The 24677-nt window shown below is 37.4% G+C and overlaps 1 protein-coding gene across 2 annotated transcripts in view; it reads right to left on the bottom strand.

Annotated features, from left to right (window-relative positions):
- Positions 1 to 24677, bottom strand: part of C6 (complement C6) — a 79673-nt gene that overhangs the window by 39100 nt on the left and 15896 nt on the right. For both annotated transcript variants that reach the window (XM_043976189.1, XM_043976190.1), the window contains exons 4-6: positions 20520 to 20664; positions 13492 to 13633; positions 2949 to 3087 (exon numbers count right to left, since the gene is read on the bottom strand). In XM_043976189.1, coding sequence (XP_043832124.1) covers positions 2949 to 3087; positions 13492 to 13633; positions 20520 to 20664 — 426 coding nt within the window. The remainder of the gene's footprint in view (positions 1 to 2948; positions 3088 to 13491; positions 13634 to 20519; positions 20665 to 24677) is intronic.

The following is a 24677-nucleotide window of genomic DNA, read 5'->3' as shown; positions in this document are numbered from 1 at the left end:
AGGGAAGAGGGGGAAAGGGAGGGGTAGGGAATAAACATTTATATAGTGCCTACTAGGGGCAGCTAGGTGACATAGTGCTTAGAGTGCTAGGCTGGAGTAAAAAAGCCTCCTCTTCCTGAGTTCAAATCTGGCTTCAGACACTAGACATTGGGTAAGTCACTTTGCCCTGTTTGCCTTAGTTTGCTCTTCTATAAAATGAGCTGGAGGAGGAAATGACAAACCACTCCAGTATCTTTGCTATGAAGACCCCAAATGAAGTCACCCAGTGTTAGACACAACTAAAACAACTGGACAACAGCGACAAAATGGTGCCTACTATGTGACAGGCACTGTGCTAAGCACTTTACAAATATGATCTCCTTTGATCCTTACAATAACCTTGTGAAGTAGCTGTTGCTATTATACCCATTTCAGAATTGAGGAAACTGAGGCAATCAGAGGCTAAGTGACTTGCCCAGGATCACAACCTAGTGTTTGAGGTTGGATGTGAACTCGGGTATTCCTGAGTTGAGGTGCAGAGCTCCTTACACTCTTCTACCTAACTGCTCAGGACTCTAGATTTAGAGTCAGAGGATATAGGTTTGAATTTCCTTCATTTCCTTATGCATCTATTTATTCCATTATATATCTATTAAGCAGAACCTAAAATTGGCTATGGCACACTGTTGACTCATGCTCCATGTGTAGGCTATTGAAAACTACAGGTATTTTTCACATGTGGCCTAGGCAACTGTCCCCCTTCCGTTTTCTTTATGTGAAGTTGATTTTTTTTTTTTTGCGGGGCAATGAGGGTTAAGTGACTTGCCCAGGGACACATAGCTAGTAAGTGTCAAGTGTCTGAGGCCAGATTTGAACTCAGGTCCTCCTGAATCCAGGGCCGGTGCTTTATCCACTGCACCACTTATGTGTAGCCTTATGTTTATCTCTATTAAATTTCAGCTTCTTAGATGCAGCTCCATATTCTAACCTGCCTAGTCTTGAGAGCCTGACTATCATTCGCCATTTCACTATTGCTCCTCATCTGCAAATTTGATAACACATCATCGATTCCTGCTTCCAAACTATTGGTAAAAAATGTTCAAGAGCATGAGGATAGAGATAGAGCCTAGAAACACCCCATTAGAAACTGTGATTCATTGGCACCAATCCACCCACTTCTTTGGGTTCAGCCATTGTGTTCTGTATCAGCCTAACTGCATTATCACATAGTCTGCACCTTTCCATTTTGTTGACAAGGATATCATGAAAGACTTTGTCAAATGCTTTGCTGAAATCTATTAATGCTTTGTCTATTGTATTTCTCTTCATTTCATTGCTAAGTATCATTTCTTTCAGGGAACTTTCTTGACTCTTCCCATTTAGTAGTAGCATTTCCTACCAGAATCTCCCATAATACTTTGCACATCTCTTAGGCTATAATATTTTATTATTTTACAATACAGTTATTTGGGCATTGACCCATCACTCCAACATATTCAAAGCTCTATAGGGTATAGACCTTTTCATTTCTAAACTTTGTACTTTTTATCTGGTGCTTAATCCCATGTTCTATACACAGTAGGTGCTTAATATTTGTTGAACTGTTTTGAATTTTCTTGACATACCACAGTAGGGACACTATTCAAAAACAGGTGATCAAATTGTCTTACATTCTATATGCTCTGTCATGGTTGGAAAGGACTAGTTGTATCCCAGTAAACCTTGGCTTCTCCACAACTACTGAATCTGCTTGAGTGGCTGTAGTTGTCTAACTGAATTAATAGCAAAATGAATTAACACTGGTTTATTCATAAACCTTTACTTCTCTCTTAGTATCATACCTTTAGGGTTGGGAGGGATCTCAGAACCCATTGAGTCCAACTCCATTATTTTCCAGATGAAGAAAATAATGTCTACCAAAATGATTTTTACTAATGCTCAAACTTGCCTAAGTCAAACCCCCTACTCAATAGACTCCAGTGGCTTTCCATTACCTTCAGGAACAAATACTATTTTGTCTTTATCCCATGCTTTGGAAATGTCTATTTCTGCATGTTTTATGTTGTATTTAATTATTAGCATAGTAGTACATGCATAGAACATAAATAAAAAATATATACCTATTCCTGATAAAACCTTTTTTTAAAAAGCTAATGGGACACATGATCAAAAACATTTAAGCCCATTGTGCTAGATCACCAGGTAGGGAAAACCAATTGTTGTTTGTTGTTTGTCCTTAATTCTCAAAGATGACCATGACAACATCAGGGTGATGTCATGACTTGCACTGAATAGGATTTAAGTGAGGGAGGGCTGTGCAAGGTCACCAGCCTCACTCTCTCCTCCAGAGCCATCTGGGTCCAGTGGAAATATATATGGGATGACTGGAGATGGCTCCAGATGTTTTTAAGGCAATTCGGGTTAAGTGATTTGCCCAGGGTCAAACAGCTAGTAAATGTCTGATGTGAGATTTTAACTCAGGTCATCCTAACTTCAGGGCTAGTGTTCAATCTACTGCAACAGGTAGCTGCCTCCAGGAAAACCAATATTGTTATCACAAAACCATTTAATTTTACTACAAAGCCAGGTTCCCATAAAAAAAGCAAACAAAAAAATAGAAAGGAGAAGTTTGTTGCCTGCTGTTCATTAGACTGTCTGATTTATCTTAATCCTTGAGCAACTGGCTTGTGGCATTGGACTTGTTTTCATTGCCAAGTTAATATTCAGGGACAATCAGTTCTGCAACAGGGATGAAAATGTCTGGGAAGCCTGAGTTAATCAAACCATTTCCCTGTGTGAACATTGTGCCCACTGCCTGGTCCAGAGAATTGTCCTCAATGCTCTCAACTCTAAGACTTCCTAATGATGACACCAAATACCACTTCCCCTCCACACTTCACAGTGTACTGGATGCTTAGATTTTGGCATTGAGGGTGCCTGTGATATGAGTGACCTCATTGTATTTGTACCTCAAAGTTGATGCTTTCAATATTGGCTGGGATACGGTAAGGGTTACTGGTTCTGCTGCTTTTGACAGTCGTACATTTTCCTCCAGTGAAAGTGTTATCAAGGACTTCTCCCCTGGGCTCTCCAGCCAGAAAGTGAAATCTAGGGATGAAGCAATTTCCAGGAATTGAACAGCTGTGAAACAATATCTAGACCTTATTCCTTTTCTCCCCTGGATATTTTTTGACACATGAAGAATGCTTGAGAGAAGGGTTATTTATTCTGCCCCAGGATGCCATGTCTAGGAGGTGAGGATGGGTGGGGGTGAGGATGCTGGAAGCCACAACATAGCCCTCCTGGGTCATACTTTGCTTCTTTTCAGTCTACTTACCTACTTCTTCCAGATACGATAAAACATAAATTTAAAATTTGTCAAGATTTCATTACTTGAAAAACACATACAGCCTTCAAAGTTAGTTTATAAAGATAAGCAACAAGATAATCCAGCCTAGTATTAGAGAACAAGAATAGATTATAAAGATTGTCATGTTTTAGGATCTTAAACAATATACTTGGGGCTAGAAAGAACCTCTACAGAGTCCAATATGCCAATTTTACATGTAAGGAAACTGAGGCACAGAGAAGTGAAGTGACTTGCCCAGAACCACATAGGTAGTATGTGGTAGAGGAAGGATTTGAACCCAAGTCTTCTTATGGCAAATCCAGTGCTCTAATTCTTTCATTTTACAGATGGGGAAATAGAAGTCCTGATAGAAAAGTGATTTATTCTAAGTCATGCAAATAAACAGCAGAGATCCTAGAGATTCCAGTACAGGTCTTCAGAATTCACACTGAAAGGTTTTGTTTTTCTCTTACAGCATGCTATCTTTGATAATACGGCCCCCACCTGGAGCATGATCACATCCTCCAACATCCAAAACAAGTGACTATCTAGCTTCTATTTGAACATTTCATGGATGGGGAACTTACTCTCTGTCGAGGTAATCATTTCACTTTTAGAAATCTTTTATTATTAGGAAATTTTTCCTTATGTGGCATTGAAATCAAACTCCTTGTAATTTTCTCCTAGTTCTCCTCATGATGACCTATAGAGGCATAATGATGATGATGACGATGATAAATAGTAACAATACATAGAATTTACATGGCTTTTCTAATGCTTTACATATAGTATCTCATTTTATCTTTGGAAGCCTAGGAAGTGGGTATTATAATTATTTCCATTTTTTAGATGAGGAAACTGAGGCAGAAATAGGGTAAATGTCTTGCCCAGGGTCACAGAGCTAAGATGTGTCTAAGACCAGACTAAAACTCAGGTCTTGTTGAATACAGGTCCAGCAACTTTATCCAATGTACTATCTTTTACCCCCTCTCAAAGACCCCTGGCCTTAGAATCCAGACACTCAATTTTGGGTTCTAATTCTGTTAACTATATGATTCTAGGGAAATCAATTAACCTTCCTAATCCTTAATTATCTCTTCTACTGTTGTTGTTCAGTTGTCTCTGACTCTTTATGACCCCATTTGGGGTTTTCTTGCCAAAGATACTGGGGTGGTTTTCCATTTCCTTCTCTAGCTCATTTTACAGATGAGGAAATTGCAGCAAAAAGGGTTAAATGACTTACCCAGGGTTACATAACTAGTGAGTGTCTGAGGCCAGATTTGAACTCAGGAAGATGAGTCTTCCTGCTTCCAAATAGGAATCCACTACACTACCTAGTTGCCTCCATTGGCATTGTAGTCACTGCAATTAGAGACACCGGAGCCATGATTATTTACATACTTAACACAAGGTCATCATGAGCTGAGACAGTAGTAAAGTACAGGCTGTCATTGCTTATATGTTTATGGAAATTAGGACCACTTAGCCCGACCGACTCCATATTGGAGTCCTACCACTTATAACTACAACAAACATTTTTTAAAATCACAATTATCACACCCTACTTGACACTAGTTAATTGACCTGCCCAAAGTCTTGCAGGGATGTCAAACATTGTTTGTCTGTCCAGCAATAGAAAAGGATTTCCTTCCAGTCCTTTACTCCAAAGGCAATCCTTTGTGTGATGACACCATAACTCCACCATCAAATCTTCCCTTAGTCTTCCCTTCTCTCAGCTAAACGAGCCTGGTTTCTTTATTCATTTTAATGGAACATGAGTTTTCAGTCTATTCACCATAGCCTTTGCCCTCCTCTGGACTCAGTGTCCTGACTATGCTTTTGCCCTGAACTGAACACATTTCTGGAGCTGTGGTCTGAATGGGGCCCACTCTGTGCCTCTCAGAGATACCAGAGGAAATGCTGACTGATTTCTCCCCATCCTTTAAAGCTGAAGGGTTTGTACAGGAGGGATGATGGATATCTGAGCATGTCCAGAGCAGCACGGGGGCTGAAGACAATGTGACAGGAGAAGAAATTAAAGGAACTGGATGTATTTAGCTGAGAGTAAGGGAAAAGGCATGAAAAGCTATCATAATAACTCATATTTCCAAAGCAGTAGTCATCTTTCATTCTTCCTCATTTAAGGTATAGAGGAAAAAACTCTTGACTCTGGATGCAGGGGACTTACTTATGATGCATAATACATCCATCATAGTGACCCAGGGCAAATCACTTGATATCCCTAGGCTCCTGCTTTCCTTTTCTATAAAATGAGAGATGTGATGTTTAAAAAGTTTGAGAAACATAGTTTCTGGGTAATTTAATCATTTTATTAATAAGATCAGCAGGTTATTAATAAAAGAATGGTCATTTGGCCATCTTTCTCAGACCAAAGAACATCATGGTGGCAGACTCAGTTTATATTCCTTTCAAAACAGTAGGTGTTCGATCATATAGCAATCAAATCTAATTGGTTAATGTGATTGGAGGTGGGCTATATTAAAATGAGGAGCTGAGTATCTCTTAGATAGGGAAAGTATCTCTATGCCAAATCACCCATAGCTTTAGGTTATCAATTCAAACAATGTATATCCTACCCAAACCTGAGCAGAGAACAATGGGCCTCCTCACTTTAGATTAAATTCCTTGTAAGGTTGGGTGGGGTCTGACTAAGATTGAGGAGACGTAATACAATCTCATTATCACTAATGTTCTACAAGAAAATGGAATTTAAAGTCTGGACTTTGGAAGAAGAGGAGAGAGCTTTGAATCTCCCCAAGATATTGATTATTAATCATCTTTTTTTCACAAGGAGTTGGGCTAAAAGGACTTTGAAGTCCCTCCTAAATCCATAATTCTAATTTTATTTATTTGCTTATTTTGGTTAACATGTACATATTGTGGGGCAGCTAGGTGGTGCAGTGGATAAAGCACCAGCCCTGCATTTGGGAGGACCTGAGTTCAAATCCAGCCTCAGACACTTGACACTTACTAGCTGTATGACCCTGGGCAAGTCACTTAAACCTCATTGCCCCATAAAAAAACCCCCAAAACAAAGAAAACAACAAAAAACCCCATGTACATACTGTATTTGACTTTATGGATTGAAACTAGCTTTATACAAATTATCTCAACTGGGCCTCATAATAACTCTGTGAGATGTTATGCTTTCCATTTTACAGAGGGGAAACTGAGTCCCCCCAAAATGAAGTAATAATAATAATAGCATTTATGTAAAAATTTAAGGTTTGCAAAGTGCTTTACAAATATTATCTGGTTTGATCCTCACTACAATCTTGGGGAGTAGGTATTATTATCCCCTTTTTGATAAAAAAGTAATGACATTTATATAATGCTTTAAGGTTTGCAAAACACTTGATAAACAACTTATTTGATCTTCACAACAAATCTATGAAGTAGGTACTATTATTATCTCTATTTTTTTTTTTTTGCTGGGCAATGGGGGTTAAGTGCCTTGCCCAGGGTCACACAGCTAGTAAGTGTCAAGTGTCTGAGGCCAGATTTGAACTCAGGTCCTCCTGAATCCAGGGCCAGTGCTTTATCCACTGCGCCACCTAGCTGCCCCCTATTATCTCTATTTTAAAGTTGGGGAAACTGAGTTAGACAGACATGAATTAAATTTCCCAGGGTCACTCAGCTAAGAAGAATCCAAGGCTGAATTTGAACTCGGGATTCTTGACTCTATCCAACCGTGTCCAATATTATCCACTAGGTGCTCATTCAAGTTCCTGCAGCTAGTAAGCATCAAAGATGAAAAAGGAACTCAGGTCTTCTTGACTCTAAATTGTTTTTCATTGACACTCCATGCTGCCTCTCAAGTTCTTCATTATATTAATCCTTATCAACCTACCATCCACAAGTGAATCTTAACTGTGGGTGACTGTTTTGGCCAGAATCCACCATTCAGTGTCTTTGACACATGCTGTTAAATTTGTTGAAGAGTTGACAGATGTTAATATTCATCTGCTTTTGAATGTGGTGCTATTTTGGGTCTTTCACAGAATATAGTACTACTTTGCATTGCAGCCCTGATGCAGTTCTCAATGCTGGCTTTTTTGGCATTCACGTTATCTTCAAGGGCTGCATGTGATACTGCAGAGAAGCATGGAACTCTCCAACTATGGTCTGGCCATTTTTTATCCTCAATGTTCTTAGGTACTTTTAGTCTTATTTTATTTACATCCTTCACAACTTCCAAATATAATAATGAGAGCCCCAGGAGGCAATCTGAGAGCTGGCGCTGCTAAAGAGCTATTCTCAACTTTGTTCCTTCCAAACGTCTCCCATTGAGGGTGTGGAGGGGTGGAGAGATGGTTTTACCTTCTGAGTATTTGATTGGCCCTTAACACAACTGCCCAACAGTGGCAGTGAAGTGCCCAACACTTTCAGTGAAAGTAGGTGCTGTTTCATTTTCTTTGAGTTTGTATACCAAGTGGCTAGCAGGCACCTAATAATTACTGGTTGAATTTATTTGTTTGAAATGCAGAGCCCTGTCAGTGCTTCACATGACTGCTGTGAAAAGCATAGAGTTGGAAAGGACCTCAGAGGCCATTTAACCCACCCAGTGTCTCTTTTTACAAGTGACAAAACTGAGGTCCAGGTTGCTGAAATGGCTTTCCCCAGATCATCCAGGCAATAAATATCAGAGGCAGGATTTGAACTCAGGTCTTATATCTCCAAAGGCAGTGCTCCTTCCCCTATGGCCTCCTTGATCCATATCAATTGTCATTTTCCCCGAATCACAGCATTTGAAAGTTAAAAGGGCTCTCCTTCCCTCACCAGGAAAACTCATTTATGAAGGGAATTCCTCTTATAATATACCTGTCAAATGGCAATCCAAGTTTTGTTCGAAGACTTCCAAGGAGGGAGAAAATTTCAGTTCTTTAGGCCCATTTTGGACAATTCTTATCATAATGTGTTTTTTATTGACATTGAGCTAAAACTTTCCTCTTTCAACCTAGACCCATGTTCCTGTCTTCTGGGGACAAACAGAGGCAGTTTATTATCCTTCACCTGACAGTGAAATAAGTGATACAAGCTATCATATTTTCCAGATAAAACCTTCTGCAGGAAAAGCATGCTTCAATCAGTCTTTATGTGACATGGATATCAAGGTCTTTTTAGCATCCTAGAAGTCCTGTTCTGAAATTTTCAGGTTTCTCCAAATCCTTCTTAAATCATAGCATCCAGAACTGCCCACAATTCTCCTGATGAGGTCTGGCAAGGGCAGAATGCACCACGGGACCTGCCCATACCTGGAAGCCATGTGTCTCTTAATGCTGGGAAAGATCCCATTTGCTTTTCTTTGGCTGCTACATCACACTGTGGTATTGACCTTGCAGCCCATTCCAGACCCCAGATCTTTTTTCATATAAACTGCAGAATAATCATCCCTCTTCCATCTTATCTTTGAGAAGTTGATTTTATGTGTACAAATACAGACTTTACATTTATCCCTATTGAATTTTGTCTCATCAGATACAGCTAAGTGCTATGGCCTGATAAGATCCTTTTGTAACCATTATATTAGCTATCCCTCCTAGCTTTGTGTTATCTGAAAGTTTGGCAAGCATCCTCTCTATGGATTTATCTAAACCACTTATAAAAAAACAGTAAACCACACAGAGCCAAGCACAGATCCCTGGGGTGCTTCATTGGAGACCTTCCATGTTGACATTGAACTACTAATAATTACTCAGGGTTCAGCCATCCAACCAGTTCTGAATTCATCTAGTTGTTTTATCATCTAATCCATATCTCTCCATGTTTTTCAAAAGAATAGTATGGGGCAGCTAGGTGGCACAGTGGATAAAGCACTGACTTTGGATTCAGGAGGATCTGAGTTCAAATCCAATCTCAGACACTTGACACTTACTAGCTGTGCGACCCTGGGCAAGTCACTTAACCCTCATTGCCCTGAAAAAAAAAAAGAATAGTATAATATATTTTATCAAGAGCTTTGCTAAAAGCTAGGTAAACTATAGTCATGGCTATAGTTTTACTCATCTACCAATTAATAGCCCTGCCAAAGAAGGAAGTAAGGTTAATTTGGCATGACCTTTTCTTGATGAAATCATACTGACTCTTTAAAAAAATTTATTTATTTAAGTTTTCAACATTTGTTTAGATAAGATTTCCAATTTCAAATTTTTATCCCTCCCTCCCCTCCCTCCCCTTCCCCTAGACAGCGGGTAATCTGACATAGGTTACATATATAAAACATTAAACATATTTCTGCATTAGTCATGTTATACAAGAAGAATTGGAATAATAAGGAAAAACTTCAAAAAAGAAAATGCTCACTCTTTGTAATTACATCTTCCCTTTCTAGATATTAACCAACTTTATCCTTAATTATCTATTCTAGGGTTTTCCCAGAAATTAAAGTCAAGTTTACTGGCCTATAGTATGTAGACTCCATTACCTGCCCCCACCCCCTTTTTAAAAAAAAATCAGGACAATATTTACCCTTCTTCAATTTTATGACACTTATCCCATTTTTTTATGATGCTTTATATATCACTAACAGTAATTCAACAATCATGTTCACCAGTTCCCAAGAATATAATTCATCAAGGGTGAGTGATTTGAATTTATCAAGGACATCCAGGTACTCTCTTAATATTTCTTTGCTTACCTTGGGTATAAATGCCCTTTTAAGTAATTTTTGTTCTGTCATTTCTAGTAACAAAGGTCATTCTCTTTTATAGAGAAAAGAAGTAAGATGATAGTTGATCACTTCTGCTGTGACTCTGTTGTCAGTTATCAGCATCTCATTCACCCTAAGCAAAGTTCCTATTCCTTCTGAGTGTCCTTTTTCTTCCAATTGAACTTAAAGCCCTTTTTGTTATCCTTATCATCCCTCAACTGCCTCTGCTCATAATGACCTTCAGTATTCCTGATACTCTTTTTATAGGATTCTGGTCTTCCATCTTTTGCAAACTTCTCTAAACAAACAAACAAAAAACCCTGCTAAATTGCCTGGAGAGTTCCCTATGCATCCATATTAAACTCTTCAGACAAATTGTATTTTTTTTACTTCTCATTAGAATTGCTTCCCTTTCTGACTTCAGACTCTCATTCTTGACTCTCTCTTATCCTGTCTGGGCTTATTTCTTCTGTAAATTTAGTTAGTGGGATGCAACCTATTTTTCCTCTGATTTTTCTTTTTTGAAATTGAATTTCCTAAAAATTTCTGGTAGATATCAAACAATGAATGCCTGGTTTTCATCTCTTTCTCTATCACAAACTCTAGGAGGGAGTTGGTTACTCCCTCCCCAGTGATCCCCATCATTTTCATTCCAGCAACCAGTTCCTCCCTATTAAATAGAATCAGATCCAGAATATAACTTCCCTTCATTAGTTCCTCCACCATTTGAAGGATGAGAATGCTACTAAACAAAATCAAGAAGTTATTAGAAGTACTGTTTTTAGCAAAAGAGAACACTAGTCAGATGTCTATATAAACTGAAGTCCCCTATCACTATTACATTATGTCTCTGTACCTCACTTATGATCTAATTCCCCCAAATTCTTCATCTATTTCTTCTTTCTCTAGAGATGATCTGTGATCTACTCCAATGACAAAATAACTGCTGTTTTTCTCTTTACTGATTTTAACCTAAATACTTTCCATTATACTTTCCTCCTCTTGTTCCTAGATTTTCCCAGATGAATATACATTAAAGTCTTCTAGGAAGAATAGTGAATATAAAGCTGGAATTATAGTCAAGAATAGTTGAGTTAAAGTCTTGCTTTAGACACTAAATAGCTGTATGCTTTTGGACAAGTTTTTTTAATCTCCCTCAGCCCCATTTTAAAAATCTGTATCATGGAGAAAATTATAGCACCTACCTCACAAGATTACTGAAAGGATCAAGTCAGATAATGAATGTAAAGCAATCTTCAAACTTTAAAGTGCTATATGAATGTTAACTATTACTATAATACCGCAACCTCCATCTATCCTTTTTCTTTTCAATAAGGCATACTTATCTACAGTCAATGATTCAGTCATGGATTATAGCCTGTGATGTCTTAATGGTGTCTATGAGGCCAAATTTGCCTCCTTGCAAAATAATACCTCTAGTTCCTCATGCTTGATGCCTAAACTGTAGGCATTTGTATATAGATATTCTGGCTCTTTTCTTGGACTTTGAAATGAAGTTAGTGAACCCTAGACTTTGAGTTAGGAGGACCTGAGTTCAAATCCTGCCTCAGACACTTACTAGCTGTATGACCCTGGACAAGTCATTTAATCTCTGCCTGCCTCAGATTCCCAATCACAATAGCACCTACTAAAAATGGTTGTTATGAAGATTAAATGAGAATAATTGTAAAGCATTTATCACAGTGCCTAGCACATAGTACACTCTCAGTAAATGATTATTCCTTTTATTCCTTTGGTGATTACAGAGAGGGGTGAAATGACAAGGCAAATGGCATAGTCAAAAGAGCCTTGGGCTGAGTCTAAAGAACTGTGTTCCACTTCAAACTTTGACATTTGTAAGCTATGTTTCTATGGGTAAGTCACTAATCTTATTTGTACCTGTTTCCTCACTTCAATATACACCTTCGACCTCTTAGAGTCATTGTGAAGATCATGTTAGATAATTATATATATATATATATAATTATATATATATAATTGTGTAAATAAATATATATTAATTTAAAGCAAACAAGAATGAATCATCCAACATTTGTTTCTCTGTTCCTTCTTTATCTTAAGGTTTTTGTCCTATTCATCTCTAGAAGTTAAACACACCCTATTCCCTAGTGTATCCCAATCTAAGCCAGCAGTGAACTGTTGGCCTTATTTCACAATAGCTCAAGAGGTAAAGGGGCTGCATTGATATTGTCCTATTAAAGGAATTCCATGAATTTCTCTTCCTTTGACTTGATCATTCCATCATCATTCTACTTATTCTAGATAACCCTTATTTCTTATCTTCCCAATTATGAATCACAAGTTCTGTACTGCAAGTGAGGAGCCCTGGGCTTTTGTCCAAGTTTCTAGATTAACTCACTGTGTGACCTTGGGCAAGTCACCACTGAGAATCTTCATTAGAAAGTACCCTGGCAGTCCTTTAGTATGAGATATGTTGGAGAAAAAAATCTGATCAAATGTGCATAAAACATCTGCTTGCAGACATTAAATAATGGCGTATTACTAAAGACAGCCCATTCCATTTTTAGGAAGCTAAGATCATAAAAAAATTCTCTCATATCCAGGGGCATGCTGGTAAATGTTTAACAACCAGCTCTCCAAACCCTCAATGCACTTTAAAATTTAATTTACATTATTAACATTTTTCCATTTCTTTCTTAAATCTAGATAATCAACTAAAGAATACATTTCCAAGGTGTAAATGCTTGCATTGAATATTTAACAAGGGACTTAGAAACCCTTATGAGCTGGTTCCAGCACAATGCTGAAATTATATCCAGCATAAGTTAACTTCTATAATTTCTATACATTTCTCCTGGTTCTGCCTCAATTTGGGGCCAAATGAAGCCCTTCTAAACCCTTTTCTTCAAGTATTCAAAGTTGGCTATCACATCATTTGGACTAAGTCTAAACATCCCACTTCATCACCTCTATATAGTTCTTAGTTTCTTCATGGTAAATGGAGATAATTGGATTAAATAATCTATCAGATGTCTGCTCACTTTAACACCTTAATATATTCTCTTTCTGACTGCTTTTTGACCATACTGGAACAGATAAATATACTTAGAATCTGGTGTATGACTGCTGCTATACTTCGTAATAGCAAACTGCAATGACATCATTATGGCCTATGCACTATCCCAAGACTGGAGGAAGGATTTCCTTTCCTCTGGATATTCCTCCTTAGCAGGACTGAGATGAGGGCCTGGTCACTATAAATGGTGCTTATATGCTCATCTAGAAATGAGGGGGTTGGCCTGGGAGACCATCTAGCTCTAACATCTCTAGCGTTCATATGTATGACTGCAAAGGTATTGTGGTCAGGGATACCAAATGACAATGTGAAGGGAGATGGTGGGAATTAAGGTGGGAGGTGTTTCAACAAACGATTGCCTCATTTCCTCTTCTGGTTCCATACTTTTGTGATTTCCTCTCTACAAAAATGATAAAAAAAATTTAAGTTACATACCCATTTCCCATTATCTGCACGCTTGGGATAGGCTGATACACCCTATTACACACTTTTTTCTTTCTGTCACAATCCTTTTCATCTGAGTTGTCTCCACAGTCATTTTCTCCATTGCATAACAAGTTCCTGGCAATACATCGACCTGTTTTGAGGAAAAGAAAAGTATCATGGGACAAAATAATTTAGGAATTAAAAAAAAGCCTTTTTATAATTTAGGCTATAAATACCCCCAATTTCAAGGCAAAGTATGGGGAATGTCCTACTAGCTTGATAAACAGATATAAGAATTTCTAGAAATGGGAAGAAAAATGAAAAACTGATTTTTTCCCCTTTTTCTTAAGGGACCAATAGACATCTGAAGTACTAATCTAAATATTTATTTTACTTTGTTAGAAAGGACAATGAATCTTACAATACTCTCATTGTATTGAACAATGGAACAAATGTGACTTTCTTAGAGGGGGGAAACACATCTACTCTATTGTATTCCTGAATGACAGAATAGAGTGCACTGAATTATTCTTGTTGTTTTTCATAGAACAATGGGAGATGAAGCTCTTATTTATGACCACTAGATAAGGAGTACAGAGGAATTGTTGGTAGGGATAATTGTAGATTGACATTTAAATTGTTGAAAATATGTCAAAATTCCTGAATTCTAGGGTGAACAGGAGTTGTCACTTTATGTAAGTGATTAATATTAACTGTAGTTAAAGTTATGTGTTGGACATAAAACAAGGCCATGAAATCCTGGGAAATTTATATGTCATAGAAGAAAATATTTGGCTTCCTCCGTAGAACTGACTAATCATTCAAATAACGGAAATGATCTTCTTACCAGGAATATGTAATAATATCTTAATTAACTTCAATGATTAGAAAATTCTGATGAAATGGTCTTTTTTAACTGAGAATTTTTTTGGAAGTATATTTCATTTCTCATTTTAAAACTTTCTAAAGCATTCAACATAGTTAGGCTTTCTTGGATTACTCAAACTCTTGCAAGGCATTGATATTATCATTTGAAGATTACTTTTCATTTAACGGCACTGTACCTATATAGGTTATAAGATATTTTGCTGATTTAAACAGCTCCCAAGACACATTTAAAGGCTTTTTGCTTTGTTTTAAACAACAAAATTTCTGTTGTTTTGCAATAAGAGTAAGCATGGCATAGTAGATAGGGAACTAACCTTGAGTTCTAGAGGATGTGGGATTAAATTTTGTCTCTGACAAATACAACCATGACCATGGGCAAGTCACTTAATCTCTTAGTGTCCCAGGTAATGTTCTAGGCAGGGCTCCATCACATGGCACAAAGTCACATGAGGGCAGTTGGAAGTGTTCTTCCAGAAAGTTTGGTCTATGACTCAGCTGGAATTGAAAGTAGAAAGGAAGGCTACCGGGACAGAGATGTAATTCTGGGGGAAAGAGGACAGCTCTCTCTCCCTTCCCCGTAATTCTTCAACTTCTGCTAGCAACAATTCTGTCCTCTCAGATGCTGGTGCCTGGTTCAAGGCCTTTGCCATCTTCCACTAGTAATGACTTCATGTATAAAGCTGTAAATTATAAAAGAAGTGCTGGCCTGCATAGCTTAAGGGAATTTCAACACAATGAGATGTTAGTATAGTTAGAAAATCTCAAGTCAGGATAATTCTCCCTACACACACACACAGAGAAAAACAAACAGACAATATTTTGTTGTAGAAGTTAGATATCTAAAAGATTGAAAAACCTTTTTTATTTTTTTAAAGTTTTAACATGGTTCTTGTCAATTTGGCATAGAACCCTCACTCTCTTAGCAAGAAAAAGAACATGATTATGATTCTATCAAAATAGAGATGAATCATGGTTCACTACTCATTGGCCTTGGCATCCTAGCAATTATTAACTCTGTGACTATAGGCAAGTATCTTCAATTCTTTAGACTTCACTTTCCTCAGTTACAAAATGAAGATAACATTTCATAATAGCTAGTAACTAATATTTATATAGAGCATGCTTTGTGCCAGGAACTATGCTAAGGACTTTACAATGATTGGCCCATTTGGTCCTCACAACAATAGGTACTATTGTATCCCTACTTTACAGATGAGCAAACGGAGGCAAAAATTTTTTTAAGTGATTTGCCTAGGATTACACAGCTTCCAAATATCTGTGGCAGTATTTGAACTCATGTCCTCCTGACTCCAGGATCAGCACCCTATCCACTGAGCCTCCTGAAGCTGCCCTTAATATTAATCATAAGGATGTTGTGATGTGTATTTTGAACATTTAGGTGTTATATAAATGAATTATCCAGCAGAGGTATGAACTAAATGTTTTGGATAGAGTCATTACCAATTCTGTCTTATAGGAAATAAGACTAAGATTTCAGAGTCCTCATAAAAATACAAGAAATTCCATCTGTTGAGTAGCTTAGGTTCTACCTAACAGCTAATTCTATAGGGTTCTATGGTTTTTATTAAGGTTAATTCAAAGTTAAGGATGAAAAGAGTAGATTTGGAGAGGATTTATTCTGGGGAAAAATGTCAGGAAAAATCATGCAGAGTAGGAGAATCTTGGGTACAACTGAACAACAAATAGTATTCATGGGAAAAAGAAAAATGACCACCAACCACACAAATGGTCTCCATAGCCAAGTATTCTGTCTCCCACCTTACAGCAGACATATGACCTTTAAGAATTTTCATCAAGAAACTGGGTGATGTAAAAAACACCTAACTTTGTCATACTAACTCATTACGGACTTGTTGATGAAGGTATGTTAAAACATTTGTGGACCTGTTTATATCATTAGTCTGAATAATCTCTTGAGATGATGGAGGAGACAACCTTTATTAAGCACCTACTTTGTGCCAGGTACTTTATAAATATCACATTTGATATAACAGCTCTGGAAGGTAAGTATCATCCTCATATTATAGTTGAGGGAACTGAGGCAGCAGAAGTTAAGTGACTTGCTCAGGGTCACAAAACTAGTAAGTGTCTGAGGTGAGATTTGAACTCAGGGCTTCCTGACTTCAGGCCCAGTGCTCTCTCCACTGTACCACCTAGCTGCTTCTGATGATACATTTCATTTGTTTATTATTTCCTATGTCAAGAAGTACTTTTTTTTAATTGGGTCTATGATTTCATTGATATAAGGAACACTTAGTAAGGAAACTCCTCAATAGCCAAGCTGAATGCCACTTGCTCTATAACTCACAGTATTATTGAGTTATCTGGAAAGACTAAGGGGTTAAATGACTTGTCCAGGGTCAGAGAGCCAATTTACATCTGTGGAGGGACTTGAACCCAGATCTTCCTGATCTCCTTGAACCCAGATCTTCCTGATCCTTGGACAACTCTGTATTCACTACAACATGTTGCCTTAAACTTCCTTGCCTTTTGTCCTAAAACAATCTCCTTTTTAATCTTAAAAAAAAAACCTGTTTTCTGTTTCTACTATTCTAAGATTAAGTGATCAGTTTCTTATTCTATATCCTTGTTATCTTCCTCTTTTATGCATTTCATAGATTTGAGGCAAATTTCTTTCATTCTTTACCTTTCCAGAATGAAGTGAATGTTTCTCACACATTTATTTATACATGGCCCTGAGTCTGTCTTCATTTAAAATGGATCTTTTTTTACTCTCTTTTCACTAGAGCACCTTAATCATAAATACCCACAGTTGTCCAGCTGTGGATGGGTTTTGTCAGAGCCTCAGGCACTTCTGGTATCCAGAGCTGGGGTAGGGTTAGGAGTACATGCTGGGTCAGGCAAAAGGAGTAATGGCCTGAAATCAGCTTATTAAAACAAAACCAGGAGGGGCAGCTAGATAGCACAGTGGATAAAGCACCGGCCCTGGATTCAGGAGTACCTGAGTTCAAATCCGGCCTCAGACACTTGACACTTACTAGCTGTGTGACCCTGGGCAAGTCACTTAACCCCCATTGCCCCACAAACAAACAAACAAAAAACAAAACAAAACAAAACAAAACAAAACAAAACCAGGAGGCAGCTAGGTGGTGCAGTGGATAAAGCACCGGTCCTGGATTCAGGAGTATCTGAGTTCAAATCTAGCCTCAGACACTTGACACTTACTAGCTGTGTTACCCTGGGCAAGTCACTTAACCCTCATTGCCCTACCAAAAAAAAAAAAAAGACAAAACCAGTGGAGCAACAGGGTAGCAGTTAGGGAAGAGAGACAGGAATAGATCTTGAGGCAGATAGATAGGCATGCAGTCAAGGAAGATTTGAGTTTCAATCTTTCCTTAGACACTTACTAGCTGTGTGACCCTGGGAAAGTCACTTAACCTCTATGGATCTTAGTTTCTCCATCTGTAAAATGAAGAGGTTGAACTCAATGACCTGTAAAGTCCCTTCTAGCTCTAAATCTAGTTCTATGGTCTTGGACCATGGGATGCTAAACTCTGTGTGTAGAGACCCTGGGATACTGTAAGGCCACTAGTGGGGAAATTTTTGAAGAAGAAATTACACAGGATGCTGTCATCTAGCTTTTTTTGCAGGGGGATAGGGAACATCTAGAAACTTCTTATTTTAACTAATTTTTTTTAACTAGTCAATTATTTCTACTTTTAAATTTCAGTGCCCTGGGACAAAGCCTTAATTTCTCTCACCTAGTTATAGCTCTATAATATGGTTTGGCATAAGATTATAATTAACAGCATAGTTATTCTAAGAATGTCAGGATGGTCTAAAGTGTAGCACAATAGCCAAATTTTTGGCCACTTACTATTTGACTTTATCTATACAGACAATGGATGTGTGTGTGCATGTGTGTATATATGTATATGTGTATGTACATATATACATATATATATATATGTATATATAGTCCTTTGAATTGTTTGTTTTTTGTGGGGCAATGGGGGTTAAGTGACTTGCCCAGGGTCACACAGCTAGTGAGTGTCAAGTATCTGTGACTGTATTTGAACTCAGGTTCTCCTGAATCCAGGGCCAGTGCTTTATACACTGCACCATCTAGCTGCCCCTAGTCCTTTGATTTTACAACAGAATAAATCATAAATATTTATTGAGCTCACCAAATAAATACAGCATTATGCAAGATAACACTAGCCTTTCCCTATCTTGTGAAAAAAGGCTTTGTAGTTCTTTGGAAGAAGGGAAGACTAGGATATATATTCTACTCTCCCCCTCTCTATTTAGGTAGAAGGATACATACATATAGACATGTACATAATAACTCCAGTAATCTGATGATTTTTCTCTCATCTACCTCCTTATCTCTGATTACCCAGATGTAAGCCTATAAATAGGAGCCCTTCTTTTATATCAATCTTGTCTTCTTCCTCCTCCTTTCCCTTGGTCTGCCTCATTGGGCAATATCACAAGAAGTGATTTGCTCTGAAACATGATTAGTAAAAGAATCAGGTAGCCTAGATAGATAGATAGATAGATAGATAGATAGATAGATAGATAGATAGATAGATAGATAGATAGATAGATAGATATTTCAATATTTATATGGATATATATATCCCCAAACCTCAGGTCCAACACCTTAATTTTGTGAATATAGAATGAAATAAGGCTGGCTACCTGCAAAGGCTGACAAAGCTCGTCTGACAGCAAGGAATGGAGAGGGTCAAGATGGTGGGTAAGGGACCTAGAATATTTATTCTAACTGGTAATCAAATCCACAATTATATTCTAAACAAAATTTGGTTTTTTTTTAGTAGAGTAGGGGTTGATTGGAGGATAGTTACAGTTTAATTTTTACTCTTCAATGGTTCCCCTGGACATCCAGAAAGGAAATAGATTTTACCAGCCTGAATTCCAACATAAACTTAAAATTACTAGAGGGATACATTAAATTGATTACTATTTTAGAATTATCCCCTAGAGAAAGAGATATGTGTGATTAAGGAATAAATAAATAAACAAACAAACAAACAAACAAACAAACAAATAAATAAATAAATAAATAAATAAATATGTGTGTGTATGTGAATGATATAATATATGGTATATATAATATATGATATAATATATATGAATGAATGAACATACTAGGATGTGGAGAAGGTTTATGGTGTGGAGGATTCTCAGGAAGGAAGGAGAAGGTAAGTGATTTGCCCAGGATCATACAGTTAGTAAGTGTGTCTGACATCAGATTTGCACTCAGATTTTCCTAATCCAGGCCCAGCACCATATCTACTGTGCTGCTAACACTAGTTGTGTGATCACAGGCAAGTCAATTAACCTCTCAGGGCCTCAGGGGACTTTGTAAAATTATAAATTAAAGAGAAATGATAGATCCACATCTGTAGAGGGAGTTTCTACACTAAGTATTCTCTAAACCAATTAAATCAGTTTCAGACCCATGTTCCCCACCAAAACAACAAACAATTTATTTATCAAATGAACATTTTTTCTTCAAAATAGTCACCTTGGGAAGTCAGATATTTATTCTAATGGCAAGTTCATTGCAGAAGTCATTTCTAGATTTTTTTTCTAATTGCTTTCATAGTCAGTTTATAAGTCACACAAGAAAATCAGTCATGTTGCTTTTTAGAACACCTCATATTTAGCATTCTTATGCACCTGAAGTGTTTTTTTAAAACTTAGAAACTTTTCAAATAACTCCAGTAATCTGATGGTTTTTCTCTCATCTATCTCCTTATCTCTGATTACCCAGATGTGAGGCTATAAATAGGAGCCCTTCTTTTATATCAATCTTGTCTTCTTCCTCCTCCTTTCCCTTGGTCTGCCTCATTGGGCAATATCACAAGAAGTGATTTGCTCTGAAGCATGATTAGTAAAAGAATCAGGTAGCCTGAGCAAGATGATTATTACCTTGAAACTTCCATTTAACACGTGAACACCTTGGTAATCAGTAGAATATTACTGTGGAAATATTTTTTGTTGTCATTTAAAAAAAAATTTCAAATGTTGTGAAGACTGCTGACAAATAGCATTTATAAGAAGTAAACTGGAATGGTTTTTACTAGGTCTATTTCGTGAAGCTAGAGATGACACCCAGGAAAAAAAAAAGTACATACCACTGTCACACTTAAATTTATTCTTGCAATCAACATCTTCTATGTTGCACAATTTTGTTGGATAGCATTTTTGGGATGCCACCAGCTGCTCGGTACATGGCTGTCCCCCAAACTGTGAGGGACGCAAGAGGGATCTCACTCGAAACTGAAAGGGAAGCAGAGAAGAAAGGGGGACTGTTTATTGCTGCCAAAATACTGTGTTACTTGCTCCCAGGGGCAGTATGATCTCAGAGGATTCTTGTATTTATTAGTCTAGACACTTGAACTCTTAATCCTGGTTAGGTCAAAGACAACAGGGCTTTAGGAAAACCATTTTCTTAGTGTGACTCAGTTTCTCCATCAGTTAAAATGGTAATGATAACTTCGTGAGGAAAAAGCATAATGAAATGATCTCTGGGACAGCTGAGTCCCCTTGATAACTAATAAGCTTGTTTTAACTTCATTTCTGTTATGATTTCATGGCATCCATGGAGACAGTATCCACAGAAAGTCACTGAAAAGAAGAAGAGCACTGAATGTGAAGTCAGAAAGCTGGGGTTCCTGCCTTACCTTTGCTACGTACTAGTTGTATGACTATGAATAAGTCACTTGCCCTCTCTGTGACTCAGTTTTCTCATTGATAAAATGAGGGAGTTGGAGTAGATGAACTCTTAGGTCCCTCCCTGCCTTGTAAAGCTGTGAGTCCAATCTAGGCTCTGCCACTAACTAGCTGTGTCACCTGGGGCAAGTCCTCAAATATCTTAACGCCTCAGTTTACTAATCTGCAAAATGAAAGAATTGTATCTCTTAAGATTCCTTTCAACTCTAAAGTCCTTTTATTATATATCACAACAAATTGTAAATATTTACTGAGCAAGACAACACTAGATTTTCCCTATCTTGTGAATACTGTGAGGTTATAAATGTGAAAAGGATTTAATAGTTCTTTGGAAGAAAGGCAGAGGAGAAAACTATATAAGTATTCTCCCCATGTCATACTGTCTACCTGGAAAAGTAAATTTAAAGAAAAGTGAAGGAGCAACTACACAATTCTGGGGCATGCTTACTATAATATATCCAATTTGGTCAGGGTCCATTAAGATCAATGACCTAGCTCAAGTCAGCTTTCAGCTCAGCAAATCTTAAAATCTTGAAATGTAAACAAACTGAGTGACTTTCTGGTATTGAAGGAGAGCTGGTCATCAGTTTTCTTATTCCCACCAAGGCTTCTCAGCCCAATTTAAGCCCTTGTCACTCACTGTCAACCCACTGGTCCCTTCCTTTGTTTTGCTTCTCTGATCTCCCGGAAAAGACCAAAACCAGAAGTGTGAACAGAATAGGTATAGTAATAACAATAATAGATAGTATTTGTATAGTGCCTACTATGTGCCGGGCACTATGCTAAGTGCTTTATAATTATTATCTCATTTTATCCTCACAATAATCCCGGGAGGTAGATGCTATTATTGTCCTCATTTTACAGATAAGGACACTGAGGCAGACAGAAGTTAAATGAATTGCCCAGGGTCATATAGCTAATAAGTGTCTGAAGCTAGATTTGAATTTAGGTCCCCCTAACCCTGGGTACAATGCTCTATCCACTGTGCTACCTAGTTCCCTCTCCAATAATTAGGGGTTGGATGTTTAGAATATCTAGTAAGCAAGGACAGTGTGGTTTGGTAAAAGAACAATTGTCTTGGTGTCAGGAGATCTGGATCCAAATGAGTTTTTCGCTTTACTAACAGTGTGATTCTAGACGAGTCACTTGTACTCTTTGTGCTTCATTAACTTTATTTGAAAAAGGAGGTTAATAATGGCTGCTCCACCTACATCATAGGGTAGTTGTAAGAAAAGTGTTTTGCAGACTTGTTTGGTTTGGAAAGCAAGAGCCAGAGTCCCCCATTCTTCTTTGCTTTTCTTTCAGAACTGGGGGATTTGTGATTTCACCTGCATAGGGAATTCTTCCATCAAGTCATCTCCTCTGACACCCACCTACTTTCAGACCATCTCTACCCCTCCAGAAACTTGACCTTTAGCACTGCCTACTCCTACTCTGATAGGTATACGTATACCTTGCCCTATCTTTCCAGGTCCCAGGACTCTGGGAAACTCACTGCAATCTCCTCATTAGGCTTCTCTGAAGATATTTTCCTTCCCCTTTCTTTCTCTAGCACCTCTTTATTTCTTTATGTGTTTATGTTCTTTTTCCATTAGAAGGTAAGCCCTTTGAGGGCAGAGATCATATCTTATATTTGTATCCTGAGTATTTATCATAGAGTATTTACCCCCTCTTCTTCTTCTTCTTCTTCTTCTTCTTCTTCTTCTTCTTCTTCTTCTTCTTCTTCTTCTTCTTCTTCTTCTTCTTCTTCTTCTCCTCCTCCTCCTCCTCCTCCTCCTCCTCCTCCTCCTCCCTCCCTCCCTCCCCCCTCCCTCCCTCCCTCCCTCTCTCTCTCTCTCTCTCTCTCTCTCTCTCTCTCTCTCTCTCTCTCTCCCTCCTCTGCCTCTGTCTCTGTCTCTGTCTCTGTCTCTGACCAATTTATAGTCCTACAATTGTGTGGAGGATAATGGGGGGACTGAGACATCATGGTCACATAGCTAATATGTCAAAGGTAGAACTTAAGTTCAAATCTTCCTGATACTGAAGCCAGAGCTTTTTCTTTTCATTAAGTCATGGCAGTCTTCCTTTGCAAACCTTAAAGTTCTACAAAAATATGTTTTCATCATGACTTGGACAGAGGTGACTCTTCTTATTTCTTTGTCATGGTTGTTTGCATGATACACAATGAACAATATTGGCTGTAATTCTTTCCCTGCTACCTGTTAAAATGGGTTTAAATATTAAGTTTTACTTATAGTATTAGTATCCAAGCACAATCCATAATTACATGTGATTAGCATTTTATCAAGATGTAGGACCCGATTCTCTGTATTCTGTGGCAATCTAGGTCTATGGTTTTGATGATTGCTATTTTGTAGTATGGTTTAATAACTTACACTGCTAGGCTTCCTTTCCTTTCTCTCCCCCCTCCCCCTTTTAAAAATCATTCTTTTCCTTGAGATTGATCTTTTGTTCCTACTATCTTCCTTCAGATCAAAGTTAAAATCCCACCTTCTGCAAGAAGATTTTTCTTAGTCCCTCTGAATGTTAGGGTTTCCCCTTTGTGGATTATCTCGGATTTATACTGTATATATCTTGATTGTACATAGTTTTTCTTGTTGTCTCTTCTGTTAGACAGTGAGCTTCTTAAGAGGGACTATTTTTTGCCTTTCTTTGCAACTCTAGCACTTTGCATAGTGCCTGGAACATAGTAGGTCCTTAATGAATGTCTATTGAATTGACTAAACTTCAGATGAATTTCATTACCATTTTTATAGTTCTATAAAGTAATCCTTTGATACTTTGGTATGATACTGAAAAAATGTTATTATTATTAATTATAATAATAATTGCTAGATTAGAATGAGTAATAAATCCCAAGAAGTGGTCACATTGTTTGAATTCAAAAGCATATTTACATTAGGCTGTAACCAATGACTGGTCTACATAATTATAAATTAAATTAGTGTGAATTCAAATTCATAGGAACTCTTCAGCAGATTCATCAGTTGCACTAATTAGGACTGTTCTTAGTACTTTAAGGTTTGTAAAACATTTTAAATTTATTACCGCCATTTGATCTTCATTATGAAGTAAGTGCTTTTTTCATGCTCATTATACATATGAGGAAACCGAGGCTGCGATAGGATAAGTAACTTGGCCAGGGTGACATATTAATAAGTGTCTGAGGCAGGATTCTGAACTCATCCTTCTTTATTATAAGTCTAGCTCTCTATCCATTATACCACCTAACTGCCACACTTAGGTATTGTCATTTTTATTATATTGGCAAGGTTTACCCATTAGCAATTAGTATTTCTTCATTTATTTAAGCCTGTCTTCATTTTTGTCAAGAATGTTTTGTAGTCTTCACATATTTCCTGTATGTATGTATATGAAAGACTCCCAAATATTCTATATATTCTGCAATTATATTAAATGCAATTTCTGTATCTCTTCTTGCTGGGTTTTATTATAGTATAAAATGCTGATGAATTATGTGGGTATATTTTATATCCTATAACTTTTCTGAAGTTATTGTGTCAATTGATTTTTACTTGACTCTTTTTAGGTTTCCTAGA

The sequence above is a fragment of the Dromiciops gliroides genome, chromosome 1 (genome assembly GCF_019393635.1).
Source record: "Dromiciops gliroides isolate mDroGli1 chromosome 1, mDroGli1.pri, whole genome shotgun sequence".
Lineage (NCBI taxonomy): Eukaryota > Metazoa > Chordata > Mammalia > Microbiotheria > Microbiotheriidae > Dromiciops > Dromiciops gliroides.
This window is presented reverse-complemented; position numbering and strand designations above follow the sequence as displayed.